At 36.8% G+C, this 22,682-nt stretch overlaps 1 protein-coding gene across 2 annotated transcripts in view; it reads left to right on the top strand.

Annotated features, from left to right (window-relative positions):
• The window catches only part of LOC112160811 (leucine-rich repeat-containing protein 49), a 34,259-nt gene extending 14,917 nt beyond the window's left edge, over positions 1-19,342 (top strand). Inside the window, exons 11-18 of one of the 2 annotated variants that reach the window (XM_024295630.2) lie at positions 1,591-1,674; positions 3,729-3,904; positions 4,607-4,702; positions 11,501-11,735; positions 12,164-12,349; positions 14,080-14,189; positions 16,450-16,603; positions 18,603-19,342. In XM_024295630.2, the coding sequence (XP_024151398.1) occupies positions 1,591-1,674; positions 3,729-3,904; positions 4,607-4,702; positions 11,501-11,735; positions 12,164-12,349; positions 14,080-14,189; positions 16,450-16,603; positions 18,603-18,818 (1,257 nt within the window). In that variant the 3' untranslated portion in view covers positions 18,819-19,342. Of the gene's footprint in view, positions 1-1,590; positions 1,675-3,728; positions 3,905-4,606; positions 4,703-11,500; positions 11,736-12,163; positions 12,350-14,066; positions 14,190-16,449; positions 16,604-18,602 lie in introns of those variants that run through there. The other variant, XR_002921740.2, reaches the window with a different exon arrangement.
• The last annotated feature ends 3,340 nt before the right edge of the window (positions 19,343-22,682 follow it).

Below are 22,682 nucleotides of genomic sequence, written 5' to 3'. Positions count from 1 at the left end.
ATCCTTAGTTTTGCAGAAAGGAGGCTGTTGCTTTAGGGTTTCCCGTCTGCCTATTAGCCGTGATCTAAATGACCTTTCCTTGAACTTGTTAGAAATAACCCACTTTTTTTCTATGGTATTAAATCCTCAGATGACATATTGACTTGTAGTCTCAGTGCAGATGATAACTTACCAAATGCTTTACACACTGAGGATTTTAAAGCTCTATGTTGTATCAGCTCTGGGTTGATAAAATCGATTGATTTGATTCAATTTAAACTTAATAGATCAATAATCAACTCATAAAAATAGAGAACAATTTAGTACATAAAGGTAAAGTCTGCTAGCTTGATGCTAACATTTAATGCAGGGGGGTCATACTTAATCGCACAAGGGGCTAAAATCCAGATCAAGGCTGAACAGGATAAACATTTACTGAACACACTGAAACTACATTTTTAAAACTTTAAAAACGTAACTTTTAAACATAATTATGAAATGGATAAGTAGCATTACCTGTGAATATGGCCTCTGAAGAAGCTGGTGCTGATAGCGGAAGATGCTGAAATTGACAGCCAGCTAAAATATTAGCTGAATGTCAAATTAGCCTAAAAAAAAAAGCTAGAATGTAGCTGAAATATTAGATAAACTCTAAAATAGCCTAAGAAAATCTTAGTAAATGCCAAAATAGTCCAAAAAGCTAGCAGAATGGTAAGTTTTAAAACTTTAAAAACTCTTAAAATTTTTAACTTAATATGAATAATAAAAACAGGTCGGAATATTATTTCAGAATAAATCAATTTAAACTTTAAATAACTATCAATATTTTACCCTCCATAAAGGTTTGTTTTGTCAAAATTATACAAGTCAAAAAATAAGCACAAGATAACATCGGGCCATTCATAACAATAAAATAAAATGATCCGGAGGGCCGGATAGAATCACCTGGAGGGCCGAATCTGCTGGAATCATGTTGATCGTGTTAACAATTGAAAAGTCACAGTATGTTAACGATTTTGTGTTTAAGCATAAAATTTTAAATTCTTAAAAAAGGCTGCTTAAATGTCTCTGTTTTGAGAAGAGTCAGTTTCAGATGTTAAAAACACATTAGATACCTTCAACTTTAAACATAAACTCGTAAAATATTAACGAGCCACATTCACCCGCCACACTCGCTCTTTATATTTACAGAAGCACCTTTTTAAGTGAAAGTCACTTTTCTGCTTTGTGTCTCAACGAGCAAACTGGGACTGTCTCCTCCATGACAGAGACTCTGTTGTGCTTCTCTGTAAAGCCGAAGCAGGGCTAGCTTGCCACAGACGTTTGAATATCCCTCTGTCATTAGCCCGCACTCTCAGATTGTGTTGGCAGCACTGCATTCTGGGAGTTTTGGCTTTCCACAACAGCTGGGCTCCGTTTATCTGAGACTAAAATCAGACAGATTATCCAGTTGGTTGATGGGAGACGGTCTCAGCCTCAGCAGCGGTTGCCGCCTGATGCAGAAACGACTGTTCCAGACACCACCCTTTGTGCCCCCCTCTCGCTCTCTTCTGAATAATTCAGAACTCCTGAATGGAGCAACACTCTGATTGCACCATCCATCCTTTTCAGGACGAGGATCGGCGCATGGCAGGTGTACAAGCTCGGAAAGAGGAGGAAAAAAAGGAGAAGAGCCACAAGCAGACTATTCATAAGGTACTTTGTGATCTTCTTTTCTACGATTGTCTTTATCTGCCTGCTTTGGTGGCAGGAGATCAGTACAAAGCAGCTTCACATCCTCAAAGCTCAGCTTTAGATACAAGACGAAAAAATATTCACTTTAAGGACTGGATTGGCTTTTTGGAGCTGAAACTTGGAGCCGTTTTTGTAAAACTAAAACTCATATAATACTATATTAGTCCTGTTCTGTTCTGTTATATGTTTACTGAAGGTTTTTGTTTAACCAGGTGACATTAACTTCAGGTGAAGTCTTCTGGGCTTAAAATCTTCACTCATTCAAGTTGCTTCATCAGAGTGTGCCATTATACATCAACATTTTTTGTCACTGTTTTTTTCATTTTGATGTTTTGTCATTCATCCATCAGCAAATTAATTTACACAAATCTCTACTCTACCAAATTTCCAGATATATTAGCTTTTGTTGTGGTTCATTTTTCCATACTTGTTAATATCTAATTAAAACTATATTTTGAATACATATATTGTTTCTTTTATTAACTTTACATTCTCATCATAAATGATAAATTTGACTAATTGAAGTTTAGAGGGTCACTGTTTCAAAATTATCACAATTGTTGGAGATATTTAAATATTTGTAACATGTAAATTGGAGCACAGAAAAGTATCTGTCAGTATTTGATTCTGTAAGTTGTCCCATTAAAAAAAGACGAGAGATCTGTAATGTTCATTATAGGTTCAGCTGAGACACAATATAAAAGAGAATTTAGGAAATGACATTGTAGGATTTTTGAATAATGGTACAGAAAAATAAGCAGTTAGTCAGTAACAAAAGTGCATCTCAACACTTTGTAATGTAACCCTGGTTGATGATGACAGAGGTCAAACCTTTCCTTTGGCTCTTCATGAGGTTTTCGCTGTAGCTCCTTTTTTTTGGTCCAGTCTTCCATGCAGATCTCCTCAACAGCAACGATGTTTTGGGGCTGTCACTGAGCAACAAAGACTTTTATACAAAAGAGTTCCAGTTTGGTCTCATCTGACCACATGGCATTCTCCCAATCCTCCAGACGATCCCTGGCTAACTTTAGACGGGCCTTCACATGTGCTGGTTTAAGCAGGGGGACCTTTGGAGCTCTGCAGTTATTGAACCTTTGTTACTGTGGTCCAAGCTCTCTTTAGGTCATTGACTAGTTCCCCTGTAAATCTGTTTTGTTTCTTCTCTGATCATTTGTACTCCACCAGGTTAGATCCTGCATGGAGCTCCAAGAGGGAGATTGTCAGTGATCTTGTATTTCTTCAATTTTCCAATAATTCCTCCAACAGTTGTCATGTCTTCAATCTTGTCCCTGGTGTTCTTTGACAACTCTTTTCTTGTTTATTTGTAGATAAATATACTTATTTTCTGCACCAATATACAAATGACTTCCTTAAAATCAAACAATGTGATTTTGTGGATTATTTTTTACATTCTCTCTCTCACTGTTGTAATTTTCTATGATGAATACTCCAGACCTCTCTCATCTTCTGAAGTGGAATAACTTGCAAAATTGTTGACTGACAAGTACTTTTTCAGCCTCACTTTACATTTGAACATTTGTGGTCATGTATTCAGTCTTGTGTGGAGCTGCTCTTTGCTGAGGCCACTGTTCATCAGTAATCTATTACCAGATAATCCCCAGCTCTTAAGAATGATTCTTCTAATGTCAAAGCCATGGGAGCAAAATGTTCTCAAGAAATTACTTCATATGACTCACCCCTGACTTGAGGAGTGGCACATTCCACTGTTGAACCTATAAAGTGGGCAAATACAGCAACTGAGAGGAAAAAAGATTCCTCTTTACAATGCATTATGTAATATTCCTTTACTATAAAATACAAATCTGTTTTAGATAGAAAGAAAAATCAGAAATGATGGTTCTAATCACCCCTATTTTGTTGTTTTCAATTAAATATATGAGAGACTTTTTTTAAAAATCATATAATGGCAGTGAGAGTTTTTTTCCTTGTTGAATTCTTTACATGATCATTGTCATTTGAACCCTTTTCTGTGTCTGGACGCTGTTTTCATGAAGGAGAAGCGGCGCCTTGCTATTCGAAATGCAGCACAGCAGTGGGAGGGTGTCAGGGCCTGCATGGAGCTGGCACCCACCACCGGCACAAAGGAGGATGTCAGTCCGGAGAACAGCCCCAGCCACAGCCCGGCACAAACCAACGGAGTTGCACAAGATCCTTCCCCGGAAGAACCAAGGTGATCCTCATGCGATTCATGTTGTGTGAACTTAACTTCCCTTTTCATTGCTGGACGGTCAATAAATATGAAATGCAAAGTCCACCTGGGACAGTCAGGTGCACATACTCCACAAGGATTAATTATTAATATTTCAAAATTAGTATGTTTTTTTTTCACAAGCGGATGTTTAAAAAAAATTCTATGAGTTTTGACCAAAACTCAAAAAAGACTTTTAGATCCAAACAATGAAAGCAATCAATGAGATGAAATGACAAACCCCAGAGCAGCAAAATCTAATTAAGATGCAATCTTGTTAGAAAATGAGTGTGTTCCTGCTCCAAGGATGAAAAGATACAATCAGATGAAATTTCTCTCATCCTTTCTTTGTGTGTCAAGGTCACATTTTTTTTGTTGAGGCACATTTAAAGCTAGTGCTGTGTAGTCCAAATTATAAAACAAAAGAATGAAATAGGGGGGTATTAAAAAATGAAAACAGATGTGCTATGATAGGAATTATACAAGTAGTAAAGACAAAATAAAAGCATAAAAAAAATTGGCCAAGTTTATGATAAAATGGATTGATGTGTGTAAAATTTGGATTACTATTTCAACCTGAAAGAGGTATTTTTTTTTGGGTAAAATGTTTTTTTTCATTAGGTGGTGTTGGTGTCTCGTCCTTTTGCAGGGGTTCGGATTATAATATTTTGTTGTTCATGACAGACGGGTGAGTCCAGGCTCAGGACCTGAGCGACCACCAGGTGGCACAGAGATCCGACTCCGTACCAACAGCCGCCCAAACAGCCCTCGGGATCCAAAGTAAGAGGAGAAATACTACAACTATTTCTAGGTTTTGCTGTCCGCTCCATTCAATAATTATATTGCACACTCTAGTAAAGACAAATTCACTTAAACACACATTAGCTTACACTTCTAAAAACACAAGACGTTTGTATTCATCCAGGCAGGGCCAGCTCTGGGCATAGGCGAGCTGGGCGGCCGCCTAGGGCGTATCCGCTGGAGAGGGTGCCAAATTGCAATGATATATATATTTTCTGCAGTTCAACACACCACTCATTTCGTGTGAAATGTTAAAAAATGTAATAATTAAAACCATAAATAAAATAACTCAGAAGTTTGACATAATCAATAGTTTTGTCTGGTGCTGCACCCTTCTTGCCTGATGCAGCCCCTGTCGAATCTTGGTGGAGGAGAGGAGGAGGAGGAGGAAGAGGAGGGCGCGGTGTAGTCGCTGATTCTTTAAAACTTAAGGATAAGGAAGCAGCAAAACAAGGAACAGCTTTAAGGTCGAAAAAGGAAGGAAGAGGAGGAAAAAAATGACTCAAAGTAGAGATTTATCTTTAATTTACATTAATTTGCTTCAAAATCCCCCCCATCCAATCTTTTTTGCTTTTCAACAAATCCAAAGCAAACACAAACAAAAAGGGAAGGTATTGTTTGCATTATCGTAAGCATTCATTTGCCCCAAAAATATGACCTGTGTTAAAAAAAAAAACAACTGTTAAACTCATCAATCTTTTGTGATTTAGTGACCTCTTAAAGTCCCACTCAACTGTATATTTTTATGTTGAAAAATTGTTCAAAATCGTCTTTTAATCATGATTATTAATTTTTTTTAACACCCCAAAAAAAAAAAAAAAAAAACGGTGCAGGTTTTAAGACATATTTTCTGCAGCGTGGCATGTATTCATTAGAAATTTGCCTGCTGGGTTGTAGGCAGGACTGTTTATGTTGATATCCCAGCATTCCTTTGTTTACACTTTCTCCTGCTAGCTTACAATCCCATCAAACCTCAAGCTAACATTAGCGTAGAAAAAAATAAATGGAGAGCAATATCAGAGCTATGCAGCCATAGAGTTTTGAGCCAGCTGGCAGCTCAGACGAGAAAAACGAAGACTTTAATGCAGGAGTCCCCAAACTACGGCCTGTGGGTCGGAGCCGGCCTCTCTCCACATTTTGCCCGGCCCTCCAAACACTTTCAGACGCATACTTTTTTAGAAAGTGACTTTTTATTCCGCCCTTTTGCAGTCTGATCTTGCTACATCACAAACCTGAGCTTTTTCAAGCAGTGGGTTTTCATACTCAGTTTTAATCTTCATTTATTTATGTCCATCATGAGAAAAATGCTACAAGAACATATTACAAAGACTAAAAACTTGATTTTCATTGGAGTGGGTCTTTAATATCTCTTGGGAACATAGACTTTCCCAGTGTCTGGACAGCACATACATGTCTGTGTTTTTTTTAAGTGCCTTTAGGAGTTGAAAACACTCTAATGGGACCACTCAGGACTGATATTTACTCTAACACTGTTTGTAATCCAGTTACAGATGAATTATGAGAGGGAGGGCTGAGATTAAAGTGATGGCTGTGTTAAGCTCTATTATTAAAAATGTTCAAAGACGGCCTCTCCTTCCTGCACCAAAAATGAGCCTAAAGCTATAATCCTTAAGTATCATTTTTTTCCCCATAAGATTCATTGTAATTTCAGCAACAGTTTGGGTGTAAAAATAATTCACATTGGGACTTTAATTATACTAAACTGAAACAAGGTCTGTGTGGAAAATATTGTAATTCCTAAAATGAGGCGTGGGAGGAAAATCTATATGTTCTGTGGATTATTGGAGTTGTAATGCCTACATTGTGCAGAGCTCTTCAGCTCACTGGTGAGGCGTCACATACTGAGAAAAACAGCAATGTCCACCCCCGTGCAGAGCACACAGAGGCAGACAGAGGATACGTGAACTTCACTCATTTTGAACTTTGTGAATCATCATAAAGACTGTGTTTCTTTACATAACACACACTGTACATTCTTTGTTGTAAATTGCAACACCAGAAGATGCTTTATTTACTTTATATAACTTATCGCTCTGCTGAGCATAATGTTTTTTCATGATAGTCAAAAGAAAAGCGCTCTGTATCACATCTATATCTTTCTGAGCCAACAACATCAACGTTTAATTTGTGGTGTAAATCTTAAATGACAAATAAAATCGTCTCAGCTTAATTGTCCCCATGATTCATGGTGATCACCAATTAATGTGAATATTGTCCTCACTTACAGTGATAAAAGAATAGTTTATTTTTCACCAATTTCTGAAATTATTATTGGCTCACTGAAGGCAGATCGATGTGCTTTTTACTAAAAACACTAACAGATAAATTACAAAAGAAAAAAGACTAAAAGAAGAATAAAATAATAATTATTATTAAAAATAAAATAATGCATATTTTTACAATTGAAAATATCTATTGTACAAAGTAAAAGAAAACAACAAATAAGATGTTCACATGAACTCAGTGTTATTCGCTTGACAGGTTACTTACACTTCAAAAAGTCTTAAAAATGTACGTTAAAATTTCTCTTATCAAAGATTTGGTCTCTAAGACATATTTTATTAAACTAAGATTTTTTTTCTTTAAATAAAACTTCTTTAAGACAAAAAAAAATGTTTTTTTTTCTTGAAAAAAATTGGGCCAAATGTGCTACTTCGTTCCATAACACAAACTAATACTATTTGTGTCATCTGCTATTTACATTCACTTAAAATAGTCTGTTAATTACTAGTTTGTTTGTAAAAACGGAGCAGCACTTCTGTGCTCAAACATGGAATGTAGGACATCACTGCCAGGATGGAAAATCTCTGACCAAAAGAATTAGGTTTCCATTGATGTATGTCTCCATTTTTCTTTTTAGGGGTATAAGCAATTTTACTGAATTAATTAAATCAGCATTAACATCAACAGTTACCTCTCTTTCAGTTTTTTCATGGAGTTAAAGCTGACACAAAATATGTTAAACTCAGCATTGAATCATTGAAAAAATGTAAATGGATCCAACTAATAGGTCAGTGTGGTTGTCCAAATTCCACTTTACCACACAGTAATTTAGGTCACAGTGGCTGGTCTAACACCTTCAGGCTGGTTTGCTATTTTAGGTTTTGGCAGAAATCACTAAAAACTTACAACATAAGGACACCTGGTACTTCAGATAATGATGAGCTGAAAAAAGAGGCCTTGTAGAAGCAGATGTGTCCTCTTGATAATTTTGTTTGGCAATTATAAATAATTGAGTAAATCTAAATAGCAAGTTTTCATCCTTTCATGTACAATGTATTTGGAGCTCCATGACTTGCATCAAATTGATTTCATTGAGTTTGGAAGACAATCATGATCCTGCATCACAAGTTTCTGCAGCGAATCACCAAAGTTTCTACCTCATTTCCCATAGAGACGTAGGAGGCGGACTCTCTCAGAGCGCCCGTCTAGAAATTCTGAGATCAGCGACTGTTCCGTTTGATGCAACCTCTTGTTGTTTATACACTTAACAAAAACCTGTGTAGAGATCGCTTAATGGGTTATTTTCAGACACCGAAACAGTGAAAACTGCTGAGAAAAGCCAGGATGCTCAGACTTAACATGACTTTGAACTCGCATGTCTGCAGGACTTGTTTTGGGTTTTAAGTGAAAAGCTGGAATGCTGTTGTAATGACAGCTCAGACAGTGTGACTGCCTCTCATTATTTAGGCAGTTGTAGACATGTGCACCAGCTATGTCTTTGGGGGGGATTAGGGGTTTTGAGAGACAGATGAACGTTTTAATAGCCCTGTAGGATTAAGTGAGATAGTCAAGACTGAATCAGTTCACAAATCCCTAGAACTCAATGATTCCTGAGTTCATTTTTTGTGTTATTTTTTTTTTTTGCTCCTTCAGCACATGTTGGTAGATTTCTGCCACAGCGTGATTCAAGCCCACACGTCAACCATTCAGCTGCCATGGTGTAGGAACAACATACGGCACGGTGCTGACTGTGATGCTGGCACGTTTCCAGACACGCAGGAGTTACTCTCGTTCTTTATGTGACCTTTATATGTAATTATCTGCACCACCTTGGAGTTGTACACTACCTTTCACAATCCATTCATCACGGAGACATGTCCTAATGTCTTTTACTGAGTTGGAGCTCCCTGCCTTGTTTGATATTTATGTCCAAGTGGAATTTGATTTTGAAAGACTTGGATTTTGCAACCATGTAATTTATTTGCTGTCAGATCAACGTAAAAAAATGTTTTAGGATTTTTCTGTGTTGTTAGAATTTGATAATGTTGTGTTGTTTGTCTTAAAAAGTACACTCATAATTTACTATAATTTTTTTATGTCTAACCCAAAACCTGATCAATAAACTAACAATTGAAAGGCAATAATTAAAATTAAAAATAGAATAAAACAAACAAAAACAGAAGCCAAAATTGACCCTGTGGATTCTCCAGGGCTAGTTTTTAAAAATATGAAAATACTTATCTTTTTAGCCCTCCCTGCTTTTACCCTCACTATATAAGAGATAGATGCAACAAAACTGCTCTTAATATGAAAAAAAAATTGTAATACAGAGATTTAAAATAAATAAAATTAATTGCATTCTAACAGATGCTGATGTAGAGAAAAGTGACGTTTCACTTCACCTTAATAAAGTTAGTGATGTATATAACTTTACAACTTTACATTGGTAAAGTTTAATAATACTTTATGAACTTTTCGTTTGTAGACTTTATGTTACAACTGTTAAGAACTTTATTTTTTGTAAAATTTACCAACACTTTAACTTTATCACTTTGAAAAACGTTAATGATATTAAAATTATAACATTGGCAAAATTTACAAACAATTTCCTAACTTTACGTCAGTAAACATTGTTGGTAAATGTAGTAATGCTATTAACTTTACGTTGGTAAAGTTTACTAACATTTACTAACTTTACATTAGTGAACTTTATGTTAGCAAAATTAGTAATACTACTAACTTCGTGTTGGTACATTTTACAATTGTAAAGTTAGGGATGTAAAAACTTAGCACTTAGCACTTTGCTAACTATATTTGTAAACCTTATTCTTAAAATTGGTAATGATGCTAAATTTATGTTGGTAAAGTTAATTAACACTTTACCAACTTCATGGTAATGTTAGTGATGTTAGTTAACTTGTGTTGGTAACTTTAACTAAAACTTTACTAACCTTACATTAGTAAGCTACGTTATTTTAGTTAGTGATGTTACTAAATTCATGTTGGTAGACTTTACTAACACTTTACCATCTTTATGGCAGTAAATTTCACATTAGTGATGTCACTAAATTTATGTTGGTAATGTTTACTAACTTTCTACTAACTTTACATTAGTAAACTATGTTAGTAAAGTTAGTGATGTTACAAAATGTATGTTGGTAACATTTACTAACACTTTACTAACTTTAGATTAGTAAACTACGTTAGTGATAACAATGGTAACGTCTACTAACATTTTACAAACTTACGTAAATGTTTTTGCAAAACGCTGCAAAGTCACTTTTCTTCATATCAGAATCAGCTCATTACAGTGTTTGTGTAAGCACTTCATTTCTGTAAAATGTTGAATATGAGTGAAGCTGGTGCTAAAGCTCCAGGGTTAAAGGGTTAACTTTGATCATCAAGGATCTGTAGTTCTAATAACAAAAACAAAGTTTCATAAATGCAAACAGTCTGACCTTCATTTCCATAAACAGCTTATTAGTGTAAAAAGGACAGAGCCTCATGAATATATATATATCTTTTATTGAGAACATGTCAGCTCTGCTGACCTGAGGGTGAACTTGTGACACGAGGACATGTTCATCTTTAGTCCTACCGATGTTAACTGAAAAAGTGTGGCTGTCTCTCCAGTGGCTTCCTTGTTAACAAGCATTGCCTCCCGACAGTTATGTAGGTCATTTAAATAAAGAGACAACATTTGTCTGTAGTTTTTATTTGTCCACAAATACCAGAAAGAAAAATAAGAATTAACTGTTTTTCTGAAGAATGCCAGCAGGGAAATCTGTTGTTGTTAGTTGTCCTTTTTCTTCTTTTTTCCAGTTCTTGATCAGAATTTTCCCATTCCTTCTTGCCATCCATTAAAGTCACACCCCGACCCCTCCTCTAACCTAACCGCACAAACACACATCAGTGATTTACAAGTACTCAAAAGTTGAGGAATGTCCACTGCTGAAAATTCCCTTTTCTCAGTGAGACGCTGGCAGGTGGTTCTGCATACAAATGAGCAGTTTGTTTTCAAGAGCAACACATACTTATGTTCATCAGGAACTGTAATCTGCTGCTGTAAACAACTTTAACCATTTCTGTAGCTACAATAGAAACCTCAAAGCAGAGCGTGACCTTAAGGAACTCAAGATTCAATTATGTCTCTCTTTGAGAGATGTCAAAGATCATCGACAGGACTTTTTCTTGTTCCAACACTAACAGAAATATCCTCAAGGGTCTGACAGTTTATCTTCTTACTTTGTCCTGCACTGAGGCCTCTTGACCATTCACATGTCTCTTTGACAAGAATGAACAAGTTTCACCGTCCATCCATTCCTCCTGCTCACATGTTTAAAATGACCTAAGTTATTATTATTTAGTGATTCCTGCTCTATAATTATATATTATCCATCTCTTTTCACTTCCATCATTGTATTGGAGAATAGAAAAACACAAACTTGCTCAAGTGCTCAAAAAAGCATACTGCACCACTCAACAAACTGTGTTTAACATACCAGCTCTGACTTCTGAGGTGTGTTTTTCCAGGTTTGTGGAGACGGGGAGCGGCAGCGTCCAGAGCCTGTCCTTGTCTGAAAGTCACCTGGCAGAGCTGGATGGAGACACCCTGCGTTTATTCGGACTGGGAGCGCTGGAGGCCCTGGAGAGGGGCTGGGGGGTTCAGACAGCGGGGGCCGTCACTGTTATAACCTTTCGCTACATCAACTTTGACGCCATTGTACCTTCACTGCCGAGAATAAGGGTCAAGTTCCCAAACCTATCAGTGAGTTCACATTGTGTTTCTTTCAATAAATAATAAAAAAAAAAGAATGAAAACGTTTTACATTTGAGATAAACATATTACTCATCCTAATATCAGAACAGTATGGAACCACACACTGAAAAAAAAACTAATAAGATTTACTTAAGAAAATCCTCGTAACAATTTGCACTAACAATTATTGATTAAATTTTACTGCATTTATGAATATAAACTTAACTTCTTTACTAGAAAATTCTATGCATTTGCATAATATTTGAATTATGTAAATATTATGAGGAATAATTAAGTATATATTACTGATGCAAAAAGTTTGTTTTTTCAGTGCAGCAATTAAACTTTACTTTTACAGTTTTTATTTATTTTCCTGCAATCTTCCCGATTGTGTTTATTCATCCCACATATTCTCCATCTTCTACATTTTTCCTCAGCATCTGATCTTCCTGGAGACAAACATCAGCCGCCTGCCTCAGCTGGCGGCCTTGGCTCAGGTGAGGCGTCTGGATCAGCTGACCGTCCACCCTGAGGGCAACCCGGTGGTCAGTCTGACTCTGTGGCGCTCATTTGTCATCTACCGCCTGTACCACTTCAACCTCCAAAGGATCAATGGCCAGGAGGTGAGGCATGAGCCTTTTTTTAGGTTAACTCGATAATACATTTAGAAGTTGGCAAATAAAAGTGTTATTTTGTAAAACTCTCCTGATCATCTGACAGATTAGTGGAAACAGAAACATGACAGAATTCTTCTATTATATTAAATTTTAATTTGTTGGTGTTGTCTAGCTTTAATAGTTCTAAAATGTTAAGAAGTAGAGCTGTGAACTTTGACGCATTAACACAACACGATTAATAAATCATAAATGACGTCCCGTCGTGCAGCTGTGAGATCAGAGTAATAAAAATTCATTTAAAATAAACTTTAACTTTTTTATGGATTCTGTGATGGAGATTGTATTTAATTAAAGAGATAATATGTCATTTATTTGTAGTTTTTTGACAAAAGCAATCTTTTATTTTAATAAATAAAGCCAAGATAAACGTCAATCTGACGGCTGTAATTCAGCAGCAGTGCCCCTGCTATGGGGGGCGGTAGCGAAACGGAGAAATCCAAAGAGGAAACCGACCATTATTCTATTTTGGGGACCGACATGAATTTTCCACAATAACAAGCACAGGTGTTGTCTAAAAATTGCAGAAACTCCACGGTTCTCAACAAAAGTCCCGCGCCCAACGTTGCTTGAGGTGAGCAGTTCAGAGTGGACAGACACGCCCCCACCTGTGTAGATTCCAGTCGAGCCAAACTCAAATCCAGCTGGATCAAGCTTCTCACCCCAAAAATTTGTAATAAAGACAATTCATAAGAAAAAAAGAAATGGCTGAAAAAAAGAAGAAAAAAAAAGGCAGAATTAAAAAAAAAAAAAAAAAAAGTAAAATGGACAGCAGCGCTCTTTGGAGAGAAATTCGTATTTTTTGGGCTGCCTGGAGCTGTGAGTTCTGCCATGTTCCTCTATCAACAGAAATATATGTGGCCCAAAGAAATCTGGGACTTTAGCCTGGATTTTTTTGTATTTTCATTCAAAAACATGTTAATTAGTTTGTTGCAAATTCTATCTTGTTGTTTCTATAAAATTACACCTAAAACTTTCATTCTTTGTTGTAAAAACAGTTTGTTAAAGACTTTTGGGGTTTACACAGCAAAATATCAATTTTCCAGATGGAATTTTCTATTTTTGCATGATTTTAAGTCTAGTGTGTGAACACAAAATAAGAAAATGACAAATAAAGGCACTGTCACAATAGAGAGGTTGTGGTGGTTAAAATGATACCAAATAAGCAAGCAGGTGATCTTTCAAATTCAAAATACAGAGGGAAATTCCAAAGTAGACAAAAACTGAGTTTTAGACTCTTAGCTTCCAAAGGGTTAAAAAAGCATCCTAAATGTACAATTTTGTGTGTGATTCATATTGTGATTATCTGCAAATAATCTCGATATATTTTTCCAGATTTGCAATTAATTAGATAATTTTTTTATCAATTCCCTACAAAAAACACATTGCTGTATAGAGGACTGGGAATTATAACTAACTCACTTGACACATGAGATGAATTTCATATCTGGCTTGTAAGAAACTATATTTATCAGCATGTGGAACTATTTCCGTACCAGTGCTAGCTTCATTTATTAAGCCTGGTTTGACCCATTTAAGAATTTATCCAGAACACAAACATTTCTAAGACTTTACTTGAAAAACCAACTTTTAAGTGTATTCATACACCTGCTTTCACAGCTCCAGACGAGTGAATGGGCGTTGTCTTGTGTCTTTGTATGTGTTGGTGTCGACCTCAGGTGACCATGAATGATGTGATCAGCGCAGAGCGTGTGTTTGGAACACTCGGTCATGTGGCCGCAACGGAAACTCCGCGTTGTCGTCTCCTTCTCCTGCTGGAGGAGTCAAGGTGAGAACCCAATGCCAGAGCTGGAGCCACAGCGTCACTTTACCAGCTCCTCCTCACCCGGCTCGATTTGGACTATGTGTGGTATTCAACTGCATCAAGAATGAGTGGATTTTTCAGAGCCTTCTGGCTTCGGAAGACGTTGGCTTCTGCACATGTGTGTGCATGCCTGTGTGTAGCAGTGAGACACGACCTGGCACCGAGGAGCCAGTGGAATTAGACAATATGTCTCAGGTTAAGGGTGGGTACTTGGAAGCTGCACACAAACATTCTTCTCCCTCTGAAGTAACAACCTCTGTCACTCTGAGATGATTAAAAACATTATTGGAAAAAAAGATTACAGCACTTGTCACGCACAAAAAATTGACCGTGACCCCTAATGAAGAAAAAAGAAAAGCTCATTTGGAGTCCATTTAGTTTTAAAGTAGATGATGAAGCATTTTAAGTAATTTTCCTATCCAGAAAGCAAAAAATGTGAACATTAAAATCTAAAAAAAGAAACATTTTGAACATAAAAAACACATTTAAATGGTAGATTTGTTATTTAAAGTTTATTTATTGTTGTAAAGTTGTCACACTGATATGTTCTCACAATGACTGTAACCTCTAATACCAAACATGCTCACTCATATATACTTAAGCAGAGCCCTGTGGGTGTAAGACGTCACGCTGCAGACTCACATCACGTTTGAAGGCTGTCCGGCGAGATGAGTCCTACTTCTGTGTCACACTAACTTACTAACACCCAGCTATCCCCACATATCCCACAATGCTTTGGCACTCTGTCAGTCCACATCTGTGTAGTAGTTTGACCCACTCGAGAAGGATTAACTTCTGTAACAAATTAGAAGGGACATTTTAAAGGTTCTAATCGCAAGATGAGGTCTCATGTCTGAACACTTCAGTATGATCCTAGTATCAATACATCAGACAGTTTGAAAAATACCTGCATTTGTAACCGTAAAGCTGGAATTGACAAACTTTCACTCATTTTAGATGGACATCAGACAACAGCATAGAATTTAAAACAATTTTATTTCAATTCTTGTGCTCTGACCATTCTCATTTAAGTTGAAAATCTTTGTTGCACAAAGATTTTTCATCCATTAGCTGCAACAACCTGAGTTGAAGCTGTGTGTCACCTTCATTAAAATCAATATTCTGGTTGATTCAAAGGTGGGAAGATGTTAGATTAAAATTAAATTAAAAAATAAGTAAAATGTCCTTCAAAAGAACATGACTGCTTGTAAATTTTCCTTACTGGGATTCTTGTCAAAGAAATAATGTACTTGTGGTTTATGTAAAATCAGCAAATTGGTTGAGATGGTTGATGCAATAAAAGAGAAATATACATTACTTTTAGGAAAGAATTTTTATTAAACTCTATATCAGCAACATTTTATTAAGGATCTATTCTGATGAAAATTGTGTTTTTGGTGCTTTACCGTGTTCTTGTGGCATTTTTCTTACAATGGGAGGCATCTATAAAGAAAATTCAGCTCAAAATTCAATTTCTGGGTATTTTTTATTCAAATCATTGTGAATCAGGAGCAGATGAAAAAAATGACGTTTGAAAATGAGTTTATTAGTGCGCAGAAAATGCACCGGGAGGGCCACAAGCTCCCTACTCCGAGCTCTCAGCATCAGGGAGGACTCCACACTAACAGTCCCGCCCACAACTCAAAATGAAAATTCTGATGAACTACTGCCGCTCTGCAGAAACTATGTCCTCGATTTTGACTAAACACGGCACAACCATAATTTACAATAGATCAAAAAATGATCGGACGCAGATTTTAACATGATATACTGTATAAATGTACAAAACAACAGTAATTTAATAATGTACAAACATTAACTGCATGAGAACCATTTTAAGATCTTTTCTAGAAGCAGATTTTCTCTAAATTTAATACAATACCTTACAAAAAATATTTTTATTGATTGATTTGGACAGTTGTGAATTAACAAAACATGCTCACAGGCAATCAGTTCGTTTAGTTTTCTTTAAAGGCTGATGTACTTTGTAGACGCTCTAGAATCCATACCATCTCATATACTGTTTGCCTCCAGCTCCGTCTACATGTTGGCTCTGACCCACTGAACATGTTGGAGCAAAACCTCAGAGTCATAGTGTCGTACTGCAACACCTGCTGTGCTTTACGTCATGCTTTGGAAACTTTTTCTTCAATATCCTGAAAGATTGAAACATTTTAATTTTTTTTCATTACTGTCTTCATTTTTTTTTGTCTTCTCCCTGCAGGAAGCGGCAGCTGCAGTTCTTGCTGGAGGGGCGTGGCCGGCGGGCGGGGCTGAGTCCGGACGACCTGCGAGAAAATGGGAAACTCCTGGGTGAAAGCCTGAGCAGAGCGCTCTTCAACTACCCAAGCAGGGACTGTAACACTGAGAGCCCAGAGGTCAGTCTTCATACAGAGGACACGACAGACGGCAGCGATAATGAACCCCTTCCTAAAACGTTTTTGCTTATCAAACGTTTTTCAAATCAAAAATACAGTTTCTATAGATGCTGGTCAAGTTTTGCCAAAAAGTAACTGCTCCCCTTTAGATTTTTGGGCAGAGAATTTATAATTAATGTAACACTACTCCAGACACTTTGATGCAATGTTCTGAATTTAGCCTTTATATGCAAGAGGCCACACACCTTCCAGAGTGTCCCAGAGTATTTGTCTAAACGTTTTGGGGATGATCCAGAGGTTTTTGTCAAGCATAAGACAAGTTTTTATGTTTTTCGGTGAACTCTCCACTTCTGTTTCTCAGAGGATTCTTTGAGTTGTGGTTTGACTGGTCTGTCCACTCTTTGTTTAAAGTTTCTTCTTTCAAACATAGTTTCATTTATTTAAACATTTAAGCATGAAGATAAGCCTCTTGAGATACAACATCTCGTTTTCAAGGAGGTCATCTGTATCAGACTTTTACTAAAGTGGTTGCTCTCACTGTGTTTCTCTAAAATTCCAAAGACTCTTCCAGATTAATAAATGTCACTGAATTCACGTAGAACCTTTTGGCATTATAATAAGTTGCTATTTCAAATGTTTTCCACATTTCTCTTTCTTAGGCAGCTTCAATTAAATATGTTTTTTATTCAAGAGATGTTGCTGGTTATTAAATCTGACTATTCAGCTCATAAACAACAAGGCAGAGGTCAATATCGAAAAATTGCTGAAGAAAACTCAAGCTGGGTTTTAAAAATAGCTGTAAGTGATATTCAGCCACATTTACTGCAATAAACTCGAAGGTCATCAAAGTGTGTTTACTGTGGTTGATCTGCTCTTCCCGGGGCAGATGTGGAAATAACCATGTTTTTATCTGTCATTACCTGACAGAACTTACATTTCCTCTGCAGAATAACCTGATTTCAACTGCATCTTCTGAAACATGAGTCTCTAATTCTTCAGTTTGATGTTTATCAAAAACTGATTTTATCATGGGTGATTGAGCGCTTTTCATTGAGTCCGCAGACATTAAAGTGGGAGCTCTTAACAATTGTATTTCTGAAGTGAGATTTGTTCATAAGGGCATTCTGTAAAAAAACCTCAGTTTTTGTTTGGAAAACTTAAGATTTTCACATGAAGCTCTAGAAAAACTGCTTACAGATCTCTACGCAGAATGCTGTTCAGGAACAGGCTGTATTTGGTTTCATGAACATGCATTCAGCATTTGGTGTTCACACCGGACACGCAGGAAGCACTATGGAGGGGGATTCTTGGTCTTTTGATTTTTACTGTTTATTATCACACGTATGCCACCAACAGTGGGATGTAGTCTGATCATGAGAAACATCAAAGCGGTGCAAATCCTGCAAATCTTGCAAATCTTGCTCCAGGCTTTTTGTTTTCACAGCTCTGTTCCAATAAATGTACATCTTTTTGTCATATTAATCCTACTAACCACAAACGGCAATTATTTTTTTTCTCCTTTTTGATCATGTTTACAACGGTGTTAAATGTGGCCAACATGAATTTCTGTTGGGTTTTGTGCTCGATCGCACTTAAAGTACGTGGAGATAGCATCAGCCAAAATAGAACCCGTTAGAATACTATCTGTTCAAATGGAAGGTTATATTTTCAATAAAACATCCAATATTGGAGGATCTCAAACATTTGTATTTCGATTTGAGAACGATCTTAGAGTGGAAATAAAAATACAGTTCAGCAGGACATTTATAAAATAATTATTGTACATTTTTCTTTTGAAATTGGTAAAGTTACTTTTATTATTTACGTAAAATTGTCTCAAACAGCTGTCAGGTTTGCCGTAAGTAAAGATTTCCCGCTTCTGGCCCTGTAGCCATTTCGTCTGCCGTCACAGTGAAAAGCGTCGATTAAACGTGAAAAAGTTCATCTGGTTGAGCTGGTTTGTGAATCCAGCTTGTTGTTTTGTGTCTCCTCTCTGCAGGAGGGCTCTGTGGAGTCGTCCGAGCGGGCGTCCATGATCGATCAGTACCTCCAGGACTTGGTCCAAAGAGCATCAGACACGAACCTGAAGGGCGAGGCTTTACATAAACTCTGGCCTTCCATGTTTGCAGAGATGGTCGGGGACTGTGTGTTGGAGATGAGGGACCGAGCAGCCTTCCGCCAAACCAGCCTAGCAAAGCTCTCCGAAACCAAGTGAAAAGGACCAAAGTTTCAGTCGTAGCCGTCACATGCACCTTGTGGACATTGCTTCTCTCTGCTTTTTACCATGTCCTTGACGCATTATCACCTAGTGATTTATCAATAATCAGTCAGAGGCTCTTCTTGAGGTGGATGTAGACTCTTCTAAAAGAATTGTCAGGACATCTGCATCTTGACTGAATGTAGATTTCCACTGAAAACACAGAGTTTAACTCCTCAGAGTTGGAAGCTGTATTGTACTTGAAGAAACTTACAGGGACCTATTCACGTGTGGTTCATCATCGTTGTCCTGTTTGGAGCATCTTCTGCACTTTAAAAGCCTTTCGAATGACTCCCTGTACTGTCACGAGCATCAGCTTAAAATGACCGCCGTCTCTTGTCTGGAGACTAGAATGATTTTTCTGTCATTTAGCCTCATAAATGTTCTTTTTTAATTTTTCTCCTGCCTGTCATAAAATAGTTGATTTTTGTTTACCACAGATTTTTCTGTATTGTACTTAGGATTAAAAGATTCTGCATTGATGCTGCGTTGGTGTGCATACTCCAAACACTTAATTTGAGATGTTTCAGTGACATTCAAGTTAGAATGATGCTTTTTTCGCTTTCGCAAGGTCTCCCATTGACCAACACAGGGTCCCAAAAATGATTGGTGTGAACTCTGAAGAAAGGAATGTCCCTAGAGGTGAAAAAGGCGTCACCTCTTTGTCATGTGTTCATGCTCCTTTCTCTAAATCAAGCTCACAAAAGTGATTTAATCCTTATTAGATAGGACAAGTCAGCAGAAATGACTGTGAGGGGATGGGGGTGTCAAACACCTCCATGCAAACACACAAGGCTTTGACAGGTGTTGTCCCATTTTATCTGCCCCGTTGGAGACAGACGCTCTGCTCACAGATGCCTAACCAACACAGAGGAAAGTTAATTAGTTCCAGAAGTCGTCTCTTTTTTGGTCATTTTTCTGTAGTTTATCAGAGAAGAAGTGTTAGTTTTGCTCTGATTCTGATTAGTAAATGTTATGCATCAATCATAACTTAAATTTTAAAAAGCTGTTTCTTTCAAAGAAAGCTACTTCCTTCCAGAAAAATGGAGCTTGTTTATTTCAAACGCCTTTGATGATGACACTTTCTGCTTTCGTGCCGACACTTTATTGAACTGCTGCTGTCAAGTCTGTTCTGGAGACAAAGACACAAACGCTGCCAGCGATGCCTCCGTCTGGCGGGGAAGAGCCTCCTCGGCTCACTGCAGTCGAGCAAACCGGAAAGAGTTCAAAGAACCGTGGAAAAGTGGGAATTTGAGGTGACAGCGGAAACAAAAAGAAAGAGAGGAACTTACCGACAGGTTATACTGTGGACGATCAGCAGAGTAAACACTTCTAAACCTGCTGAGACTGCAAAACAACGATGAAAGGAATGGGTAAAGATTAATTACTAAAATTATTCCGTCTGTATGTATTTTAAAGCTATTACTTATCAAGAAGATAAATTATGTTTTTTTCTATTTTAGAGCAAATATGGAAGAAATAACTTTATTTTTCATTTAAGCAAAATAATTCAGTTTCTGAAAAATCAAAACACATTTAATAACTTTTTTGTTTCATCAGCAGATTAGACTGTGGAGCTCCTCTGTTTGGTATTATGAACATATCAGGTTTAAAATGAATCAAAACAGGAAGTAACACAATAGATTTTAAGGTCTGTTTTAGTGATCCTGCGACATAAGTTAGGCTCTGGCGTCCCTGTGACCCATTTTGTGGTCAAGGGGCTTAGAAAATGGGAGTCTGTTTTATACATAAACTAAAGTATTTTTTAGTTTAATGTTATTTATTAATATTACTTTTAAAATAAAAGCCTTTTATTTATTTTGAGCATGCTTAAAACATAAAATAGCAAAAAGAAACAAAAAAAACCTAAACACATTTATACAGAACTTGGTAAATATACAGATATTTAGTCAGCCACCAACTGTGCAAGTTCTTCCACTTTAAGGAATAAAAGAGACTTGGAATTTTCATCATTGGTACAAAATGAGAAAAATAAATCCAGAAAATCTCATTGTCTGATTTTTAAAGAACATATTTGTAAATTATGGTGAAAACAAATATTTGGTCATTCACAAACAAGTAAGACTTCTGTCTCTCTCAGACCTGTAACTTCTTCCTCTGTCCTCCACTCGTTACCTGTATTAATGACACCTGTTTGAACTCATTATCTATATTAACGACACCTGTCCATGACCTCAAACAGTCACACTCTAAACTCCACTATGGACAACAACACCAAAGAGCTGTCCAAGGAAAACAGAAACAAAATTGTTGACCTGCATCAGACTGGGAAGACTGAATCTGCAATAGGTCTGCAGCTTGGTGTGAAGAGATCAACCGTGGGAGCAATTATTAAGTAATGGAAGACATACACTGATAATCTCCCTCCATCTGGGACTTCATGCAAGATCTGACCCAATGACTTCAAAATGATCACAAGAACGGTGAGCAAAAATCCCATAAACAAACGGAGAGTCCTAGTGAATGACCTGCAGAGAGCTGGAGCCAAATTAATAAAGACTACCATCAGTAACGCACCATAAACCTTGCAGTTCCAGACGTGTCCTCCTGCTAAAGCCAACATGTGCAGGCCCGTTTAAAGTTTCTAGAGAGGATCTGGATGATCCAGAAGAAGATTTGGGGAATGTCCTGTGGTCAGATGAAACCAAAATAGAACTTTTGGGAAAGAATTCTACTGTTTGGGGGATAAAGAATGCTGAGCTGCATCCAAAGAACACCATACCTACTGTAAAGCATGGGAGTGGAAGCATCATGCTTTGGGGCTGTTTTTAGCAAACAGGTGCCATTAATACAGGTAGCAAGAGGAAGACAGAGAATCCAGAGGAAGCTACAGGTCTGTGGGAACCAGAATTCTTGTATGGTTTTAGGTGACCATAATTTGCAAACAAATTCTTTAAAAATCAGACAATGTGATTTTCTGGATTTTCTTTTTTTCAAATTTCTCTCTCTCTCCTCGTTGACGTATATCTATGATGAAAATTACAGGCCTCTCATCATTTTAAGTATAGGAGAAATTGCACAACTGGTGATTGACTAAATATGTTTTGCTCACTGTATGCACACATGCATATCATTAGTACGGGGTTCTATTTGTGCCAAAAATGTGTTTTTGGTCTATATTTGGTTCATGTCTCTGTAGTAATAAGCAATATCTTCTGCATGTCTTTGATGATTACTCTGTAATGTTTGAGCTTGTTTTACATTTAAAACTTTGCATTATTTCTTTGCTATTATTGATGGATCTGGTGATCTGTTACATTGTGTTTTTGGCGAAAATGGAACCATATTTATATATATTTGCATAAATACACAATAATTATTCTTTCCCGCATTTCTCGATAAGCATTCCATTATTTTTTACATAAAGCAATAGATGTCTGAATAGTTTCAGCTGAGACCCAGGGCCTTTCCAGAGTCTAAGCCTAAACATTTATTTTTTGTTCTGAGTATTTGCTGTTCTGTTTGTATTTGCTATTTAAATTTGCTATCAGATGATAAGAACTCTCCTCTCATGTTTTTTAAAATGAGATATTGGATACTGCATGCATGGCAATACGTTTTTTTTTTTTTAAATAGCTTTGCATATGAGTTCTGCTGTGCTATTAAAAAAAACTCTATTACAATATATTTATGAAAAAAATGATTAGTGTAAAAAACAACTTTGCGTTTATTCTTATTTTTTTCTGACATTATTGAAGATTAAAGGTTGAAAATGGTGCCCTTTAATAATTACTCACCCATACTTTTACACATTAAATTAGATATGGAAATGCAAATATAGAAAATGTATACTAGAGAGCA

This window comes from Oryzias melastigma, linkage group LG3 (genome assembly GCF_002922805.2).
Source record: "Oryzias melastigma strain HK-1 linkage group LG3, ASM292280v2, whole genome shotgun sequence".
Lineage (NCBI taxonomy): Eukaryota > Metazoa > Chordata > Actinopteri > Beloniformes > Adrianichthyidae > Oryzias > Oryzias melastigma.
Note: the sequence above shows the minus strand (reverse complement) of the source record. Positions and strands in the feature narration are given on the sequence as shown.